The sequence below is a fragment of the Carassius gibelio genome, chromosome A12 (genome assembly GCF_023724105.1).
Source record: "Carassius gibelio isolate Cgi1373 ecotype wild population from Czech Republic chromosome A12, carGib1.2-hapl.c, whole genome shotgun sequence".
In the NCBI taxonomy this organism is placed as follows: Eukaryota; Metazoa; Chordata; class Actinopteri; order Cypriniformes; family Cyprinidae; genus Carassius; species Carassius gibelio.
The window spans coordinates 6,837,520-6,854,942 of NC_068382.1; the positions used below are offsets into that span (position 1 = coordinate 6,837,520).

Sequence of the window (17,423 nt, forward strand, 5' to 3'; positions counted from 1 at the left end):
CAGCATTTATTTGGCCTCTGCAAAAGTTGGGGGTCCTGTGCAGGAGTGGGTCTCTTTCTGTGTGGCAAGAATCACTGGATATGTGATGAGACCATCGATCATACGGCTGCGGTTCTCCCTCCATCTCCTCCAGTTCTGGAGTGCAGATTGGGATCCTCTTTACGCTGTTACATTTGGCAGTGAATGAGCAGCACTTGAGCCGCCACTGAACCGAAGAATGATTAGTCGCTTTGGGAAAAGTCATGTGGACGGCACTAGAGACAACCAAGCTCCTCTCTCGACAGAAACAAATGATTTTGATGTTCCTTATAAATATATATATATATATATATATATATATATATATATATATATATATATATATATATATATATATATATATATATATATATAATATTTACAAACAACAACCTGCTCCTCACTGCAGTTCAAAAGCCTTTTTCCTCACAGGTGGAGAGTGCGTCCCCGTGGCAAGTTTTGAGACTAGTTTAGTTTGGAGTGCTGGCTGACAATTGCGTCCCTTGATCTGAAGTGGTGTTATGCTGTCAAGTCGCTGTACAGTGAGTCACTTTCATGTGAGCTGAAGTGTCGCATTGCCGAAATGTAATCTGCCATGAATTGCTGTGTCGGGACTCCAATTTGCCACATGTGGAGCTCTTTGCTTATGGTCCTGTTGCCTCCTCCTCCAGTCTTGCAGAGGTAATAGAAGTGCCTGGCCTGCGCAGGACTCCCTGCACCTGCAGGATTAGTATTCAGACACTGGCGGTCCCTTTGTGCCGTCCCACCAGCTCAGGGTCAGACAAACAACCACACCATTAGCACAGCACTTCTTATTAACATGTAAAGCCCCGCCGCTTCTGGCATGTTAGTATTAGACTCGATAATGAATGCAACTGAGATGCTTTTTTTTATGTTCTGGTGTTGTGTAATGACGTATCATCACAAAGTAATTTGCATACATATCTACAAACATGTCATTTAGGACTATGCAAAATGCCATTTCATTTGGTAAGGTCTGGTTGTGCTTGTGTTGGATAATATATCATCATCTCAAAACATTAATTTCGATGCTTGAGCACTTTTTAATTGATTTTGCTGATGTGGTTTTTATGTGGGCGAATCCTGGATGCTGTTCTGTCAGGTGTTGTTGAGATACAGTGTGAACTGGTTAAAAAAGGGGCGTCAAACTCAGTTCCTGGAGGGCCGGAGACCTACAGAGTTTAGATGCAACCCTAATTAAACACACCTGATCCAGCTAATCAAGTCCTTCAGGCTTATTTGAAAGCTGCAGCACATGGTACATCTGTTGGAATGAGGTTGGAACTAAACTCTACAGGGCTGGGGTCCTCCAGGAACTGAGATTGACACCCCGGGTTAAAAAGTATTTTTTTGTTTTACTTTTCTCCTTACTTTTCTTTAAAAAAAAAAAAAAATTACTATTACGACTATTACAAAAGGTGCAAACTTTCACTAATGTTTAAGAAGAACAGCTTTGATGTTTTAAATTAATATTTAATATACCTATTTTCCATTTTCAATATTATTTTTTTTAAACTAAAAAAAGAATCATTAGTAGTCAGAAATGCATTAAGTGAAAGTAGTAAGACTTAAATAAAACATCAGTATTATTTGAGGCTATATTTTGAAGAAGCTTTTGATGTATTGTTTCATCTCTGTAGAACTTTAGCCTTCAGGTTTTCAGACCTCTGTGTTCAAATGAGGAAAGAAATGTTCATTGCAAAAAAATCACAATGAAATCAAAATATTGCAGTGTTTATTATGATTATTAGAAATTATATATCCATGCACATCATTAAAAAAAAAAATAATGATAATAATAATAATGCGCCCTTATAATCTTCAGTCACTCACTGTCTCTCACATTAAGTTTATGATGTAAGTTTCTAATGACTGTGATAATTCACATGACAGTCACATTACAGATCAACTAACTGGCCCCAAAAGTTCTGTGGTTCCTAAAAGTGAAGATAGCTGAATTCAAGCTGGCTGTTTCTACAGGAGCAGCTGAGCGACTGCCATTGAGATGAATGTGAATTCTAATGTTAGTTTTCTCCAGCAGGCATTATAGACCACCTTGTTTATAATCTGCCACCCATCCCTCCGAATTATAGTTTGGTGCAGATATATAAATGATCAACACCTGTCGTCAACAAAAAATGATTTCCCTTTCAATGTCAACTATATCATCCCCCTTAATTAGAAGTAATGCTTCCATTATGGCCATAAAACAGCTAAAAGGTGCATTTGTATTGACTTTTAAAAGTCTGCGACCTTGCAGCACGTTAAGTCATATAAACAAAGCCGTTGTTTCAAGGGTCTCCGGACCCTTGTTTCTTGTTGCAGTCTAGTTTAGAGCGCTTGCTGCGTTTGTCTGTCACCCGTTTGAGAAAGAATAGAAGGCGACCACGAGGCCTGCTTCCAATTATTCATCTCAATGAGCTTTTGTTACTTTTATCCAAGAACAGGTCAATCAAACCGAGATGCTTTACCGCATTTCCCTTTGTCTGGAACCAGAGCCTCTCATCAAATATTCATAGCTTTTTCAATAATTTATCTCTCTTGTTTTAGGACACTCGTGCATGTGATTAGTAAACTTCTGAAAGTATGCTATGTATGTAAATGAGGCCGACATTTTTCGACTACACCAGCTGAGAGTTTATAGCTACTCGATCTTTCAAGTAGAGCTATTCATTTCTCTTTGCCTTCACTGACTTTTATGTTATCATCTTGAAGCACCATCCCTCATTATTATTCTCCTCTCATCTCTTCAGCTGTCAGTTTTTGCTATTGACCCTCAAGCCTGATATCATTATTAAGGTTGTGATGATACTAAAATTGCAGTAGTCGATACCAATACCAGTGAAATTTCACGATTCCCAAAACCATACCTTGTCTTAATACCTCAAATAAAACTGAAATGCTACTGAAAACACTCTTCAAATAAAATATTATTATAACAGGGGTGTTATCTCAGAGGAGGCAAGAATGGACATTGCCCTCCAAAATAAAATAAATTACAATATAAAAATGTTTAAAAATGCATAAATTGATGAGAATTTAAAGTGTCTTGGTTTTAATGCATTAATATTTATAAAAATTATATTATTAATATAATTTTGGTTGCTTATTGATATATATATATATATATATATATATATATATCGTGTGTGTGTGTGATAAATTGCTGTTGCATTAAAACAGAAAAATGTTTGAATAACAAGTGGAACATACATTTTTATTGGATTAAAAAAGGCCCAAACTCAGGGAGAAAACTTTGTCTCCACATTTCAGACCTACTCCACATGAAATAAATGAAAATGGCACGACATATTGTGTTCATGCATCTTTTTCATTTAAAGCGGTTATAAACTGGATAGAATGTTCTTTTAATGAAACCACACCTCCGAATGCGTTGCACTGACTTCCTAAGGATCCAAGCATTAGAAATGCATGGCTGAAGTTTTTTTTTTTTTTTTTTTTTTAATGACATGCCTGAAAAAACGGAAAGATAAGGTTTTCATTTGTTCTCCAAATTTCACAACGGACTGTTTTGTGGATAATTCTAACAATGCTGTGGGTTTTTCTAAATATATTTTATTAAAAGATATGGCAGTGCCAAACTTTTTGTCCCATTTATGTTTAATCTTATCTGTTTGTGATAAACATGAAACCAGTGTTTATCACTATCAAGACACTATTACCATGCTGAAACAGTTTTTGCGGTTGCGTTATATCAGTTTCCTCTAGCTCAGGCTCAAACATATTATGGCTTGATCACAGTGCTTGCTATCTCAAGTATCAAAACATACAGCATGCTGTAAATGAAAGTGTGAGAATGGTGCAATGAAGTTAGCCAATCACAGCAGTGGGCGTTTCCTTCAGTTTCTGCAAGAGGTAGCGCCCCTTGAGATTGAGTGTTTTTCTAATTTCTTAAAGATATTGTAAATGATGATGGAAAAATCTTCTTTTTACATTTACTGACTCCCCTTACACGAATAGCTTTCCTTGGTATTTAGACAAAGAAATGCATTTAACTGTTTAAATGTGCAGCAGCATGATTGCTGAAAAGAACCTGTCAGTCAGGCAGTAGGTGCCAAATTGAGTTGAATCTCAGTACTGCACTGCTATTTTTATTTGTTTGTTTATTTATATATCTTTTGTATTAACTTGGTACAAAATTAAAGCCACTTTTGACATCCCTAATCTGTACTTAGTCTAACTGAGGGTGTCTAGATCTCTTTAGTGAAGTATTAAACTCTGGGGGAAGATAGAGTTGCCCTTTGTAAACCCATCCAGAGCAAGCAAACCCATTTGTTTGTCTGTGCATGTAATGGCCGGCTATCTCAGTATTCATGTATTCTGTCTGAGTGAAAGTTGTTTTTGAATGGAGGAAAACGAGCACGCCTCCCAACCCTAAGTTCAGCTGAAGGAAATTTGCCCTTTACCTCTTGTTTTGAAAGGACAGACACAGTATGCCACACGGCTTCCAAACGCACTGCTCGCAAATAGTTTGAAAAGGTCAACACTAATCCGCAGGCGGAACCTTTGAAAACGGTGAAAGGTTCTTTCATTTGAAGAGGGGCTGGTTAGTTTTGCAGAGTCATGATGCCGGCTTGTTTGTGTCCCGTGTTAAGTACTGATTTTTGTCTCTAGAGGGTCACGGTGAGCTGGACGCCTGGAGCAGGGTGAAGTACAGTGATGTTGATGATGTTTAGTGGAGAGTCCAAAGACTTGGTTGGGGTAAAAAAGAGAGGTTGAAACAGGAAGATTGAATAAAGAGACTAAAGCGTTGAAAGTATAAATAAATACATTTTCTTTAGATGTGTTGATGTATTTCAATTGGGTTGGGCAGCAGGGATTGTTGGCTTATTGGCTATAACAGTTAGCCTATACTAGTATATTATGTTTTTAATAGTAGAATATCATGGTTTTAAAGGCTGCAAGAGAGTGTTTGGGGCTTACCAAAAAAAAAAAATAATAATAATAACAACAACACAAACTATAATAATATGTATAAGATGAAAGAATTTGACATCTATTATTGCTTTATTCAGAATACTAGAAGGGATAGTTCCGGCACACTTTATGTAGTCTTTCACGTTGTTAATCCATTCTTGTTTCTCAATCAAGAACTGCACATTTTTCCTGATACACAACACAAAAAAGGGACAGATTTGCTGCTTATTCATAAGCCATATTGCTTTAGGGATGTTCTGGTTAAACTTCTAAATTGATATAATCAGAAGCCGATAAATTCTCTTATTGTAGGCCAAAACAAAATGCCTGGAGAAACCAGCGCTTTTCAAATAAAACTGTAGCCATGCCATATATGTAAACACGGATATTTCTGTTCAGTATGTGGTATACGGTATTCCAATTTATGCAATTAAGATCAGATCCATTCGTCTTGCCAGAGCTCATATGTTTGAGAATTCAGTACAGAGATTTTTAAAGACAGCTTGCTCTGAATCATAAAAAAAAACCTTTTTTCCTTTTAAAGGAATTTGTATTCGAGCAGATTGATGGAGGTACTCTTAATAACAAGTGCCTTGTGTTTTATTAAATAGCAGGATTATCGATAGCTGTTATGTATTGCCTTTGGAGGCCCATGGTTTTTACACATTTTATAAAGACCAAGATCAAAGATCATAATACAGGCATTAGAGTTTGACCGTTTCCAGCATCTCACGTCATCAAAGTAAAAGAGCAAATCTACATGAAAAAGACTGTGATCTGTTAATGAGTAACACAATCTCAATGGAAAGAGGCCAAAGGTTTCGAACTGCTGTTTTGATATCACATCTTAATCTAACAAACTGAAATGCTCACATGAAACAAACAAAAAAGTAGTTAGATGCCGCCCCATGGCCCATGCTAATTTTTTGGATTAAACACGGTTCAGTCCCAATTGAAAGCCATAGGCACAAAAAAGCAGTGGAGGTTTCTGGGATGCGTTTGCCGGCTCAGTGGACCTCATTAGTGTTGAACACTTGAGCATGTGCTTGTGTGGAGCGACCATTAGAGCGCTGTCAGAACAGAGAGCATACAAGAGCGTTTTTTTCCCCCCTTTCTATTATCTGCAAGCACAGTACACAGTGCACCAAGCAATAGGACGATGCCATACAAGAAGAACATGTCGATGTGTGTACGCAGGGATTATATGGAAGGTACTGAATAACAAAAGCCTGTGTATCTTCCGCAAAACAGCCCAGGGGAGACAAATCGTCGTGTAAGCCTGTGTACAACCAACTCTTAGTACTCCAAACCCTGGATGAAGGTTACCTTGTCACCAGGCCGAGCTTAAGCATCACAATGTATGAAAAGAAAAGTACTGAACAACCGATTATGTGACAGGATTATGAACTTTTGTATTCAAAGTGTCCTTGAGGGGTTTTTGTCCGTGTTGTTAGATCCGATAGGAGAAACACATGCTGTTCTGAGCTTTCACCTCGTTCTTTATAAGGTATTGGTTTTGAAAGGCAGCATACTTGCGGTTTGAGGACAGTGAGCTTTAAGAGACGTTCTTCAGTTTGTCTGTCTACTTTCAATTGTTAATATTTGACTTACAGAGGTATAAGCAGTATGACTGTGGAAGTGTGTACTCATCAGTACAGAATGTCAAATTTACAGAACTTATGGCCTTGTAAGACTGAATACCTCAGCAACATTTTAAGTTTCCATAAGGCAATGGAAGTTGAACACATGGTCGAGATCATGCAGATGTACTGGAATTTTTTTTTTACCAAAACAATCTTCACTTGTAACTGCTAGTAAATTTCACAATTTATTACAAACAAATGGCTAGTAACGTTGAATTATACATTAAAATCTGAAGTAGAAATACTCAAATAGTATTTTTATTAGATTTTACAGTTTATTCCAAATTATTCCAGTTCAGTTATACTGTACACTACTACTTTTCCCCTCAAAAGGCAGGTACTGTACATCTGACAAAAATGTAGGCCAACTTGTACTACTCTTAATCATTATTTCTTAGTTATTCACTAGCATATGCCTTTCTGGAGCTAATAACATTCAAAATTTAATTTATGCTGCTTTAATAACTGATATTGGAATAAAACAAAATGCGGGCAGGTATTTACTAATTACATTTACCGGAGGCCTTTTAGATTGCATACATACAAAATTGGTAATTAAGGAATATTAACGGCAATATTGACATGAAAAAGAGTTTTAAAAACCCTCACTGCCTTTGGCTGGTTAACTTTTGTAGCTTTAATAAGCTATTTAAAAACAAATATCAACAACAAGTTCAACAAGGCTGCATTTATGTGGTATATAATTAGTGAGAAATATTAATGCAATTTAAAATAGATTTTATTTTAATATATTTAAAAATAATTATTTCCTGTGATGACCATGCAGAATTTTCAGCGGCCATTATTCCAGTCTTTAGGGTCACATGATCCTTTAGAATTCATTCTGAAATTCTGGCATGATTTTAATATGCTCAATAAATATTTATAATTATCATCAATGTTTAAAACAGTTTTTGCTGCTTAATTCTTTTGTGGGGACTGTGATGGATTTTATTCAGGATTTTTTGTTAATGAGTGGAAATAGCAAACGAGGTCTTTAATGTCTCTTTTGATCAATTTGAGCATGCTTGCTGAATAAAAATGTTAATTCCTTTTTTTTTAATTAATTATTATTTTTATTTTTTGTATTTTTAATGATTCCAAGCTAGCACTGCCCATTTCTGATAAAATCACATGAAATTAATGCTAATGCTAATGGACAATGATTATTTGTCAACAGTTCATATTGTGTTTTGAAGTCTAATGTATGTTGTTCTTGGAAAGCGACAGCTGATTTTGATCATATGTTTCTTTATGGATCAGTTTTGCTGTCGGGTTTATCTGAGGTAAAGATCTGCTCATTTAGCAACTATGTAGGATGCACAAATAAGACTGATCCTGTTAACTTCTTGATTGATTCAATTCCTGTGAATATTTTGTCTTGGTAATTCTAAACCAGAATCTTTTACAGCTCAAATTAATTGAGTTTGTTTTAGAAAATCGAACAGGTGAGTTGTCCGCCTGGTTTCAGAATGTGAAATAATTAAGCTGCCTTTTCATTGATTCTCTATGAGACCTATATGTGTACATTTAATTATGTTTAATAGTGCTGAATAGCCCACTGTGCATTTATATCAAGGAGCAAAATTGCAGCATTTAGATTGCAATTCGATTAGTTTTATATGTAGTTTTGCAGTTCCAGCTGTTTTTTAATGCACGGTTTTGAATCCCCATTTTATAATCTCTCTTACCCTCAGGCTTTTCTACTGTAACTTTAAACATTTCCTGTAGCTTGAACAGTAAATCGTTAGCAATGCCAAGTTCTAAAAAAACGCATATACTGAAATTACAGTATTTAAACAGCAGTTTGAATGTACTCATACATTTATTTAGTTATTTTCTCACAATTTTCTAATATACTTTGTATTTATATCAAGGAGCAAAGTGTAGCATTTAGATTGTCAGTCAATTCAAAAAAAGTACAGTAAAAACAGTAATATTGTGAAATTGAAAAATATTACAATTTAAAATTTCATTTTACTTTTACAGGCCTAGTAAAGTTTTAACGCTGTGGAACATATCTGCAGTGTGACCCAGCAGAACCACCATTTTATTGTGTGTGATTTGTGTTTCATGATTAATGCAGTGCACCGTGTATGTGCAGGTTCCCTCCGGTCAGCGAAAATGCCCCCGTGGGAACGGTGGCAGGAATCATCTTGGCAGCTGCCATAAACCAGACCATCGTCTACTCCATCATCGAAGGAAATGAAGACGGTGAGCACTAACCAGATTTGCATTATTTATTTAGTGAATAAGGTGCTAAAACCGTGCAGAAAGTGCATGCAATTAAACCATCACTGGCAGCATACAGTACAAGTGTATACTTCAGCCAGACTATGGTTTATTCTGTCCTCAGAAACCTCAGTGAAAAAAAAAAGACAAAATTGCGGGAAATGTCACACTGGTCTTTTATGAGCTGAATATTATTGTATTGTAATAAATTATAGTTTGTAAGTCATCAAGCACTGGGTAATGACAGCCCGCAGACTCCTAGATGGTGTTTTTTAGGTGGCTGTCAGCTGCAAGTTATGAAAAGCTCAGTGAGAGAGAAGGTTTTGTTTGAAGGAGTGTATTTCCTGTTGCCATGTGTCATCAGAAAGCAAGCGAGAGCAGGATGAGGGAGGTGTGCGTGATTAAATCCTCTCCGTTCAGAATGTGTTCAGCCGAAATCACATTTGAATACATCTGCTGCTGGTTTAAAGCGACGGGGAAATCGTTTCGGTACATTCTCATTAGACGGAATCAAGAGGCGTAAATAGGTAATCAAAGGGCTGTTTTCATTAGCGCAAACTAGAAGAAGACAGGAAGAATAAGGTAATCATTCCACCCTTCAAACCGCCAAGATCCATGGCGTTTAATGTGATGACATCACCCTAGATCAGAGCTAATCCTTTATGAATGTTAATGAGCCTTAAGAGGGGAGTAGTGCACTCTGGACCTGAAATCCCAATATAGCTAAGTGCATTAACAATATGAAAGGGAGAGTCGTAAGACCTGGACGTAGCCGGGCCAATAATTACTGATTGAGTAATGTCATATTATGGTAAAGTTTAAAAGGTTAAAAATTGTTTATATTGTAAAGAACCATGGTAATCCCTATTCTGGATTATCCAGTGAAAAAAATCCAATGAATCCTTAAAAATTACGGGTATCTCATCCCTTGTGAAAAAGAATTGCATTTAACTGTGTTGCATGTGTAATTCTTAGAATTATATATATATATATATATATATATATATATATATATATATATATATATATATATATATATATATATATATATATATATATATATATATATATGATGGGTAAAAATTGATAGCCTGAATGCACTGTAAGTCGCTTTGGATAAAAGCGTCTGCTAAATGCATGCATTTAATTTAATTTAGTTTTTAATATATATAGGGGTTAGGGTTAGGCCACTTATGTGTACTTAAAGTAACTCTATCCTTCTTAACACGCTTAAGTATACTTTAAAAAAAAAGTGCACTTTGTAATAATTTCAAAATAAAGGTTTAAAAAAAATGTAGTTTATATCATGCTAAATCACGTAAAGTACTTTTAACTGTAGTGTTTGTTACTACATTTAGTTAATACAAAAGTAAATGAATACATTTTAAATGTACTAAATTGTGACTTCATCATTACAATGTGCAATTTGTAATATACAAAAATATATTTTAGTTTATTATAAATGCTTGCCAGTACGTTCGGCAGTACACTTTTACCATATTTCAAAAACAATAGAAATGATTATGGAATTACATATAGAGATGCACTGCTTAAGTGGGAATAAAAATCACTCTTAAGTTCAACTAATTGCATTTAAGACACATTTAAACTATAATGCATTTTAAATTAATTATAAATAAATAGAAAAAAGAGTAAAAAAGAGTAAATATTACATAAATAATAATATTTTAAATAAAAGGATTTGATTATTATTATTATTTATTTCTTTATATATATATATATATATATATATATATATATATATATATATATATATATATATATATATATATATATATATATATATATATATAAAATTCAGTTTATTGTTATTGTAAGTAAAAAAGAGTAAATATTACATAAATAATATTTTAAATAAAAGGATTTGATTATTATTATTATTATTTATTTATTTATTTATTTTTTAATTTACAGAACATAAGTCTGACGCTATATAGTAAATATGTAAGATTTCAATGCATAATTCGGACTGTGTGTACCTGATGGTGAAGCAGTTAAAATATCAGTTAAACACACCTGCTGTCTTTCTCCTGTTGCGGTAGGTGAATTCTTTGTGAACAACATCACTGGAGTTATCAGCACCGCCAAGGCGCTGGACTACGAGAGGAACAGCAGTTATGTCCTCCGCGTGGAAGCTGACTCCATGAGGGTGGTGTCGTCCAACCTACGAGCCCCATCCAAAAGTGAGGCTTCTTTTAATGCCCATTCACATCATGGACCATATCTGTAATGTTTCAATAATTGTCTGATTCTTAGAGAAGTAAACGTTACAGCTATAATGTTAGCCAAACAGAGAAACAATATCATAGGTTCAATATCAACTTTCAGAAGGTTTTTTTTTAGCAGATGAATGATTAAACATTGACATAGTACAAAGAGTAAAGAGTACAAGCATTTAAAGTGTAGTAGTAGTAGTTTATTTCTTCAGTCATTCAGACATAACAACATACACAAACAGAATTATTATGGTACAGCGATGACTGGAGGGGTTTAGGCTGAAGTGAAACACTTATTGATGCCTAACCCTATTTACAGCGAGATTTAAATACCCAGCATGAGGCAACAATAATCAGAAAGTAGCAAACTGGAAACAAATGTAAGAATATTACCAACTATATATAAACAGCTCATACGAATAACATATTAATGAATATAGTTTTTCAAATGTAAGCCATTACTAATAACATTACACAAGTCACCTTGTTAATTTTCCTCTAGACATTCCATTACCCTAATACTGCTGTGAATCATTGCATTATACACCAGCCTTCTACTTATTTTAATGGAATTTAAACTAAACAATATCATTCTAATGCAATATAGCTACCAATCACATTTGATTTAAAAAAAAAAAAAAATTGAACATGTTTATTGATATAGATTGTTTTAATCTGTCATCCAGGCTATTCCAAAGATTCACTTCTCTTACTGAGAAACATCTCCCTGTGGTATTGGTCCTGGCCTTATTTTTTTTGATAGACCCCGATTCCTCTCAAATTATATCGAGTCTCTCTGAGCTTGAACCTCTCCTGAAAACAGACTGGAAACTTGAGATTGTGAACCTTATACATCATTGCAGGTGTGCTAAGATCAACTAAATCCTGTAATTTTAATGCATTTAATTTAATAAACAATGGGTTAGTTGGTGCCTAATAACTAACTCTGTTAACAATTCTAATAGCTTTCTTCTGCAATATGAAGATAGCTTTGATCATAGATTTATAATTATTCCCCCATATTTCTACACAATAATTTAGGTATGGAAGAATAAGTGAATTATGTAATAAATATAGGGAATTGTGATTTATACATGATTTAATTTTACACATTATACCAATAATTTTAGATATTTTTATCTTTAGATAGTGTCCGAAAACAAAACTGCAGCTCATGCTTAAAATAAACAGAATTTTATTTTCTGTCGGTGTGGACGCTAATATAGTTATACTTATCTTTACATTTGTCAATCTTGGTGTGAACTGGACCTTTTTTTTTTTTTTTTTTTTTTTACCATTTTATGGATTTAAACTGTCAAATGTGTTTAAAGAGATTCTAGCACATCAGTTCCGCAGCATTCCGTATGGATCTGCTTTTGACCCTGGGACATTTTATGTGGCTTGAAAGCTTGTTAAAAGCGGGTTTTTGCTTTTTTTTATTATTATTTTGTGGTGAATAAAACACCTTCTTTCCAGCATGCCAAAGCAGAAATTCTCAATGTAATAAAAGTATAATCGTAATAATACACAGCTATGTATATTGATTTCTTTTTTTCTCATTTAATGTTCTAAGTACGCAAACCTGGTGATAAAATCAAAAGATTAGTTGCGTCCAGTCGGTCTGTCAGCTTAATTGATTTTTTTAATGTGAGTTTTAATGAATTATATCTTGTCCGTGTGCTTGCGAGAGCTGCCAGGTCCTTGTTTTAAATAAGACCTTATGGCTCTCATTGACTGACATGGATTGTGAATTTATTTGAAATTGTAATTCATTAAATTAATTACATCATGTACAGACTAATTAATCTAATCACTTCATAGTTTGCATGACAGGACTAGGTGTTATAATTGAGAAAGCTCTCCAAATGAAGAGAATTTAAGAACTTTACATTATTTTAGCAGATAAAAGCATTACAAAAAGTCAATATATTGTTTAAAAGACTTGCTTTATTGGTTCACTTGCTGGATTTATTCACTGTTGTTGGTTTTCATTTCACCCGTCGGTCAGAGATCCTCTTGTGTCATGTCTTTCTGCTCTGTGCTGTGACACTTCAGCGCTTCACTCGGAGTGACTGTGCAGAAATGGACAGAAGATTCTGGAAACCCTTTGGCATGAGCGCTGATGTCTGTCGGATGATAAATCATGTTGTTGCTCTGCATACCCCCGCAAAATATGACTTTGCCTTTTACTTTGAGAGGTGACAGACGATGGTCTTGAAGGACTTGATGAAGAAATGCTGTGCTCCATAAAAATAAAAATGCACTTCAGCAGCTTAGATGTGCAAAACTGAGTCTGGAGGGCAGAGTTTTGGTGATCTCCTGAGTTTGATTGTAATTGCTTTAAGGCATTTTCCATGTGAGCAGTACACTTTTTGTTTTGTTTTGTTTTGAGAACTAGCATGAAAACTGGGTAGTTCATGAATACTTTAAAACGTTGATGCTAGTTTAAATTGCTTCTGAAATGAAACATCATATAAAAATATCATCATTTTTGACATTTGTTGAATTGATATTTACTTCATTGTAGTTAAAAGCTCTATTTTATTTAAAAAAAATATATACATATATATATATATAAATTACTGTTGTGTTGGCTGCATTGTCAAGTCGACATGAAATGGAAAGTAAACCTGTTTTCTAAAGGCATATAATTGATCTTACTGTGAATGATTAATTTATGCATATGAAAAATAAATAAGTAAATAAATAAATAAGCTCATAATTTTTATTTATAATTTATAATAAAAAAAAAATATATATATATATATAATTCTAATTACAATTCATTGTTTTAATTGTATGCACATCTCAATACAGAAGAAAATGTCTGTCACCATTTCCACTACATCAATAATTTCATCATTCAACTTCTTATTGAATTTTATTTTTAAAGAAAAAAAAAAGTCTAAAAAATTGCTTTTTATTCCTTATTGTATTTTTTGATCCAAATATTATTTTAATGCTTACTAAATGTCTGTAAAAATACAAATAGAAAAAAAAAACTGGTTTAAAACAGGTTTAAAACAGATATAAAATTCTTGTGTGATTTTTTATTTTATTTTTTCACCTCACAGGCAACACAGCAAAGGTCTTCATTTATGTGCAAGATGAGAACGACCATCCTCCTGAGTTCACTAAGCCCTTTTACCTCGGTGGGGTTGCAGAGGATGCCAAGACCTTCACCTCTGTTTTACAGGTCCAGGTAAAGTGTCTTCTCCCACAGAATTGTAACTCTATCCATGAGGGTTCAGACAGCACTCCCACGAATAAGCCAAGGGCTGTTCACTAACTGTTGCATATTGCATCCAAACTGCATCCTGTAATATGACTGACTAGTTTTCCTGGCCTGGAAAAGTCATGGATATTAATCAAATCTTAAAAGCCATGTGCATGTCTTTGGTGAATATTCATTTTTCTAACAATGCAATGGTTTGCTATTGCTCTTGCTTAGAGAAAAACTTGTTTGCAAACCTTAATGATGTTAGAATTGTGAACAAATGATTCTTTTGAATCGAACCGGTTTCCAATTGGTCTGAATCAGAATTATTTTTAAATGACTGGAATGGAAAAACCTTTGTAGTTCATCATCGAAAAGTGGAAATGCTATATTTAGCTGGAGTGTATTATGCTAGCTTTCTTCTGTGCTGGAGGTTGAAGTCAGTTGGTTCCAGTGTCCGTGTGAGGAGGTGTTGTTGGTCAGATTGCTGGTCTCGGCTGAGGAGTTTAAGTCTACCCGGCTGAGGTCTGAAAGATTGGATCATCTTGAGACAGCTTGTAAAATGTCATGGCTGTGGGGCCCCGCTGATACAGATCTCAACACAACTGTCAAAAACGTGGACAAGGGCACCACATTCCCTGGAAAGAAAATGAATCAAAGATCCTCATCAATCAGCCAGGCTTTCTCAGATAGCACAGACTGTGTCCTTTTCCAGCCGCTGATCCTCTATCTCGCTCTGTATTATTTTGTTTTAGTTGTCTTTACTAGTACTTTTCTGTCTAACAATGGCTTTGACTCTCTGACTTCTCTGATTAACCCTGTCTCTTACTCAAACCTGTCTTCAAACCTATATTTTAGCATAAAAACACTTCTGGCAAGTCATGCTCGATTTTAAAGATTATTGCATGCGTTTATCCATTTCTGTGTGATTTATAATGCACACTATAGCAGACATTTGTAAAAAATGTCATCTGTAATGGCAGAGTAAAAGTTAGATGAGTTTCACATTTATGGCTAACTACCTCAATAATTACTGGTAATCCGATTTAATGGCAGAGATTTGAAGTTAACTCTATCACCCCCTTGAGAACAGACGTGCTAGGGATGTCAAATGTAGCTGTACAGTATAAAGATGATGCTAAAATGAAGTAATGTAATGCCATAACTGAATCAGTAAAAGTGAGTACTGATTCTATAGCTCCGCCCCCTTGGTTACTGTTGCTAACTCAGATGAGCTTTGAAGAACATAAACTGGAGATTTCAGTGATCAGTGCATTTTTCAAAAACATGTTATTATTAAGTTTAATTACAAACCCCTTTACCATCAATTTAAAGGGATAGTTCACCTTCAGTTGCTGGTCTCCATTGACTTCCATAGTATGAAAAAAAGAAGGAAAAAAAAAGTCAACTGGAGGTGAACTATCCCTTTGAGTATGTATAATTAATAATTTTACTTTACATTTAATTACTTTATTTTTTTCTCCAATTTCAGACAAACCAGCGAACTCCAAGCACTGCTGATTTCATTAGTCTTTGTTCTGTTGTTTTATTTGTTCAGTTGCATGTAATTGGTTTCTCTCTTCTTTTTTATATTAGGTTTTTCTTGTCTTGAATAATTACAGTTTAAATTTTAAAAAAAATTATTCCGATATACTTGAAGGCTAATTTACTTTAATATTTATACTAATGTTCCACTTCAAAGAAGTTTGTTTAATAATTGTGTCCTTGTGGCTCAGTGGTAGAGCATTGCTAGCAGCACAAAAAGTTGTGGATTTGATTCGCAGGGGACACATGTTAGATAAAAAAATGTAAGCCTAAATGCAGTAGAGCTGAAGATCTTTGCCCGAACCTGATGGGACCCGTCGGGACCCGACGGCTTCTGGCTTAATTTCTATCATCTTATGCGGGCTCGGGCTTGTGCTCCGGTTTGCGAGGTAAACGAGCGGTCATGTGATGTGTTCCGATTAGCGCGAGAAAGATGCGAAAATGAATGCTGAGCAGGTGTAACGGAGGCTTGCCTCTGGTGATTACGTTTTGGTACCAGCAACTAAAGCAAACTCTGAGGTGTGGAAAAGTTTTGACCATGATTATAATGAGAATAATGAGAGAATAATGACGCACCATCAGTGAGCGCAGGAGCACGCTGAAGACATCTACAGTGCATTCAATCATTTTCCTCCACATAAACATGTAGACCTAGCCTAATCTCTGTGAGTAAAGGTTTTTCAAATGATAACTAAATATTCATTGAGTCTTAAATGCATAATGTTGACAGAGTATTTATGCTAATGTTGGCATTATTCTTTTATTAAATAAAGCAAATCCGGCGGAGCCTTTATCTTAATTTCGTTATTGCCAAATACCCATCTTGATTTAAAATTTTTTTAAATGACTCGTTTTTATTGGTGCGTTGGTCTATTTATAGGTTAAATGAGCCTATGTCTAGAATGCTGAGATGTTACGATGTGACACAGGACTTAATTTATTTCTTTATTCCAACTTCCAAGTGGTCTAGTCTACGTTAGTTATGAGTAAATTATGTTAAAACATGAATAAATTACTCATTGTTGACAAAAGGCAAAAGAGCTGTGTGCGTGCGCACATTTGAATAAACCTGTCGGGCTCGGGTCCTGTCGGGCCTAACTTTTAAGGCCCGATTGCAGCTCTAAAATGCACTGTAAGTCGCTTTGGATAAAAGCGTCTGCTAAATGCATAATTGTAATAGTAATTTAGTTTTTACAGTGGTATCAAAATGCCAACATCTTTCACAAGCGTCTAAATTTCCGTATTTGATTTTGTATGTGTCTGGCCTCAGAACTACAACCCTGTAAAAGTCGTTTATGTAATTATCTCAGTGTTACTCTAATCAGACATGCAGGCCAGCTGCGGTAACTCAGGCAGGGGTTCACCTCATATGACTTCGCCCTGTCTTAAGTTCATGTGCTGACTAAAAGAACAGCGACTGTGATGCTATCAGGTGCCTGGCGTCATGTGTTCGATCAAGGAGACCTTATTAGCCAAGACCCCAGACTGAGTTAAGCCATGTAGCAGAAGCTCGAGGTTTCATAGGGTCACGTTCACTGCGAATACAGATTACCATCATCAGTGTCTTTTGTT

The 17,423-nt window shown here is 34.9% G+C and overlaps 1 protein-coding gene across 1 annotated transcript in view; it reads left to right on the plus strand.

Annotated features, from left to right (window-relative positions):
- Positions 1-17,423, plus strand: part of LOC128024990 (protocadherin-15-like) — a 194,818-nt gene that overhangs the window by 155,048 nt on the left and 22,347 nt on the right. Inside the window, exons 25-27 of the mRNA XM_052610923.1 lie at positions 8,725-8,834; positions 10,916-11,056; positions 14,164-14,291. Of these exons, the coding sequence (XP_052466883.1) occupies positions 8,725-8,834; positions 10,916-11,056; positions 14,164-14,291 (379 nt within the window). The remainder of the gene's footprint in view (positions 1-8,724; positions 8,835-10,915; positions 11,057-14,163; positions 14,292-17,423) is intronic.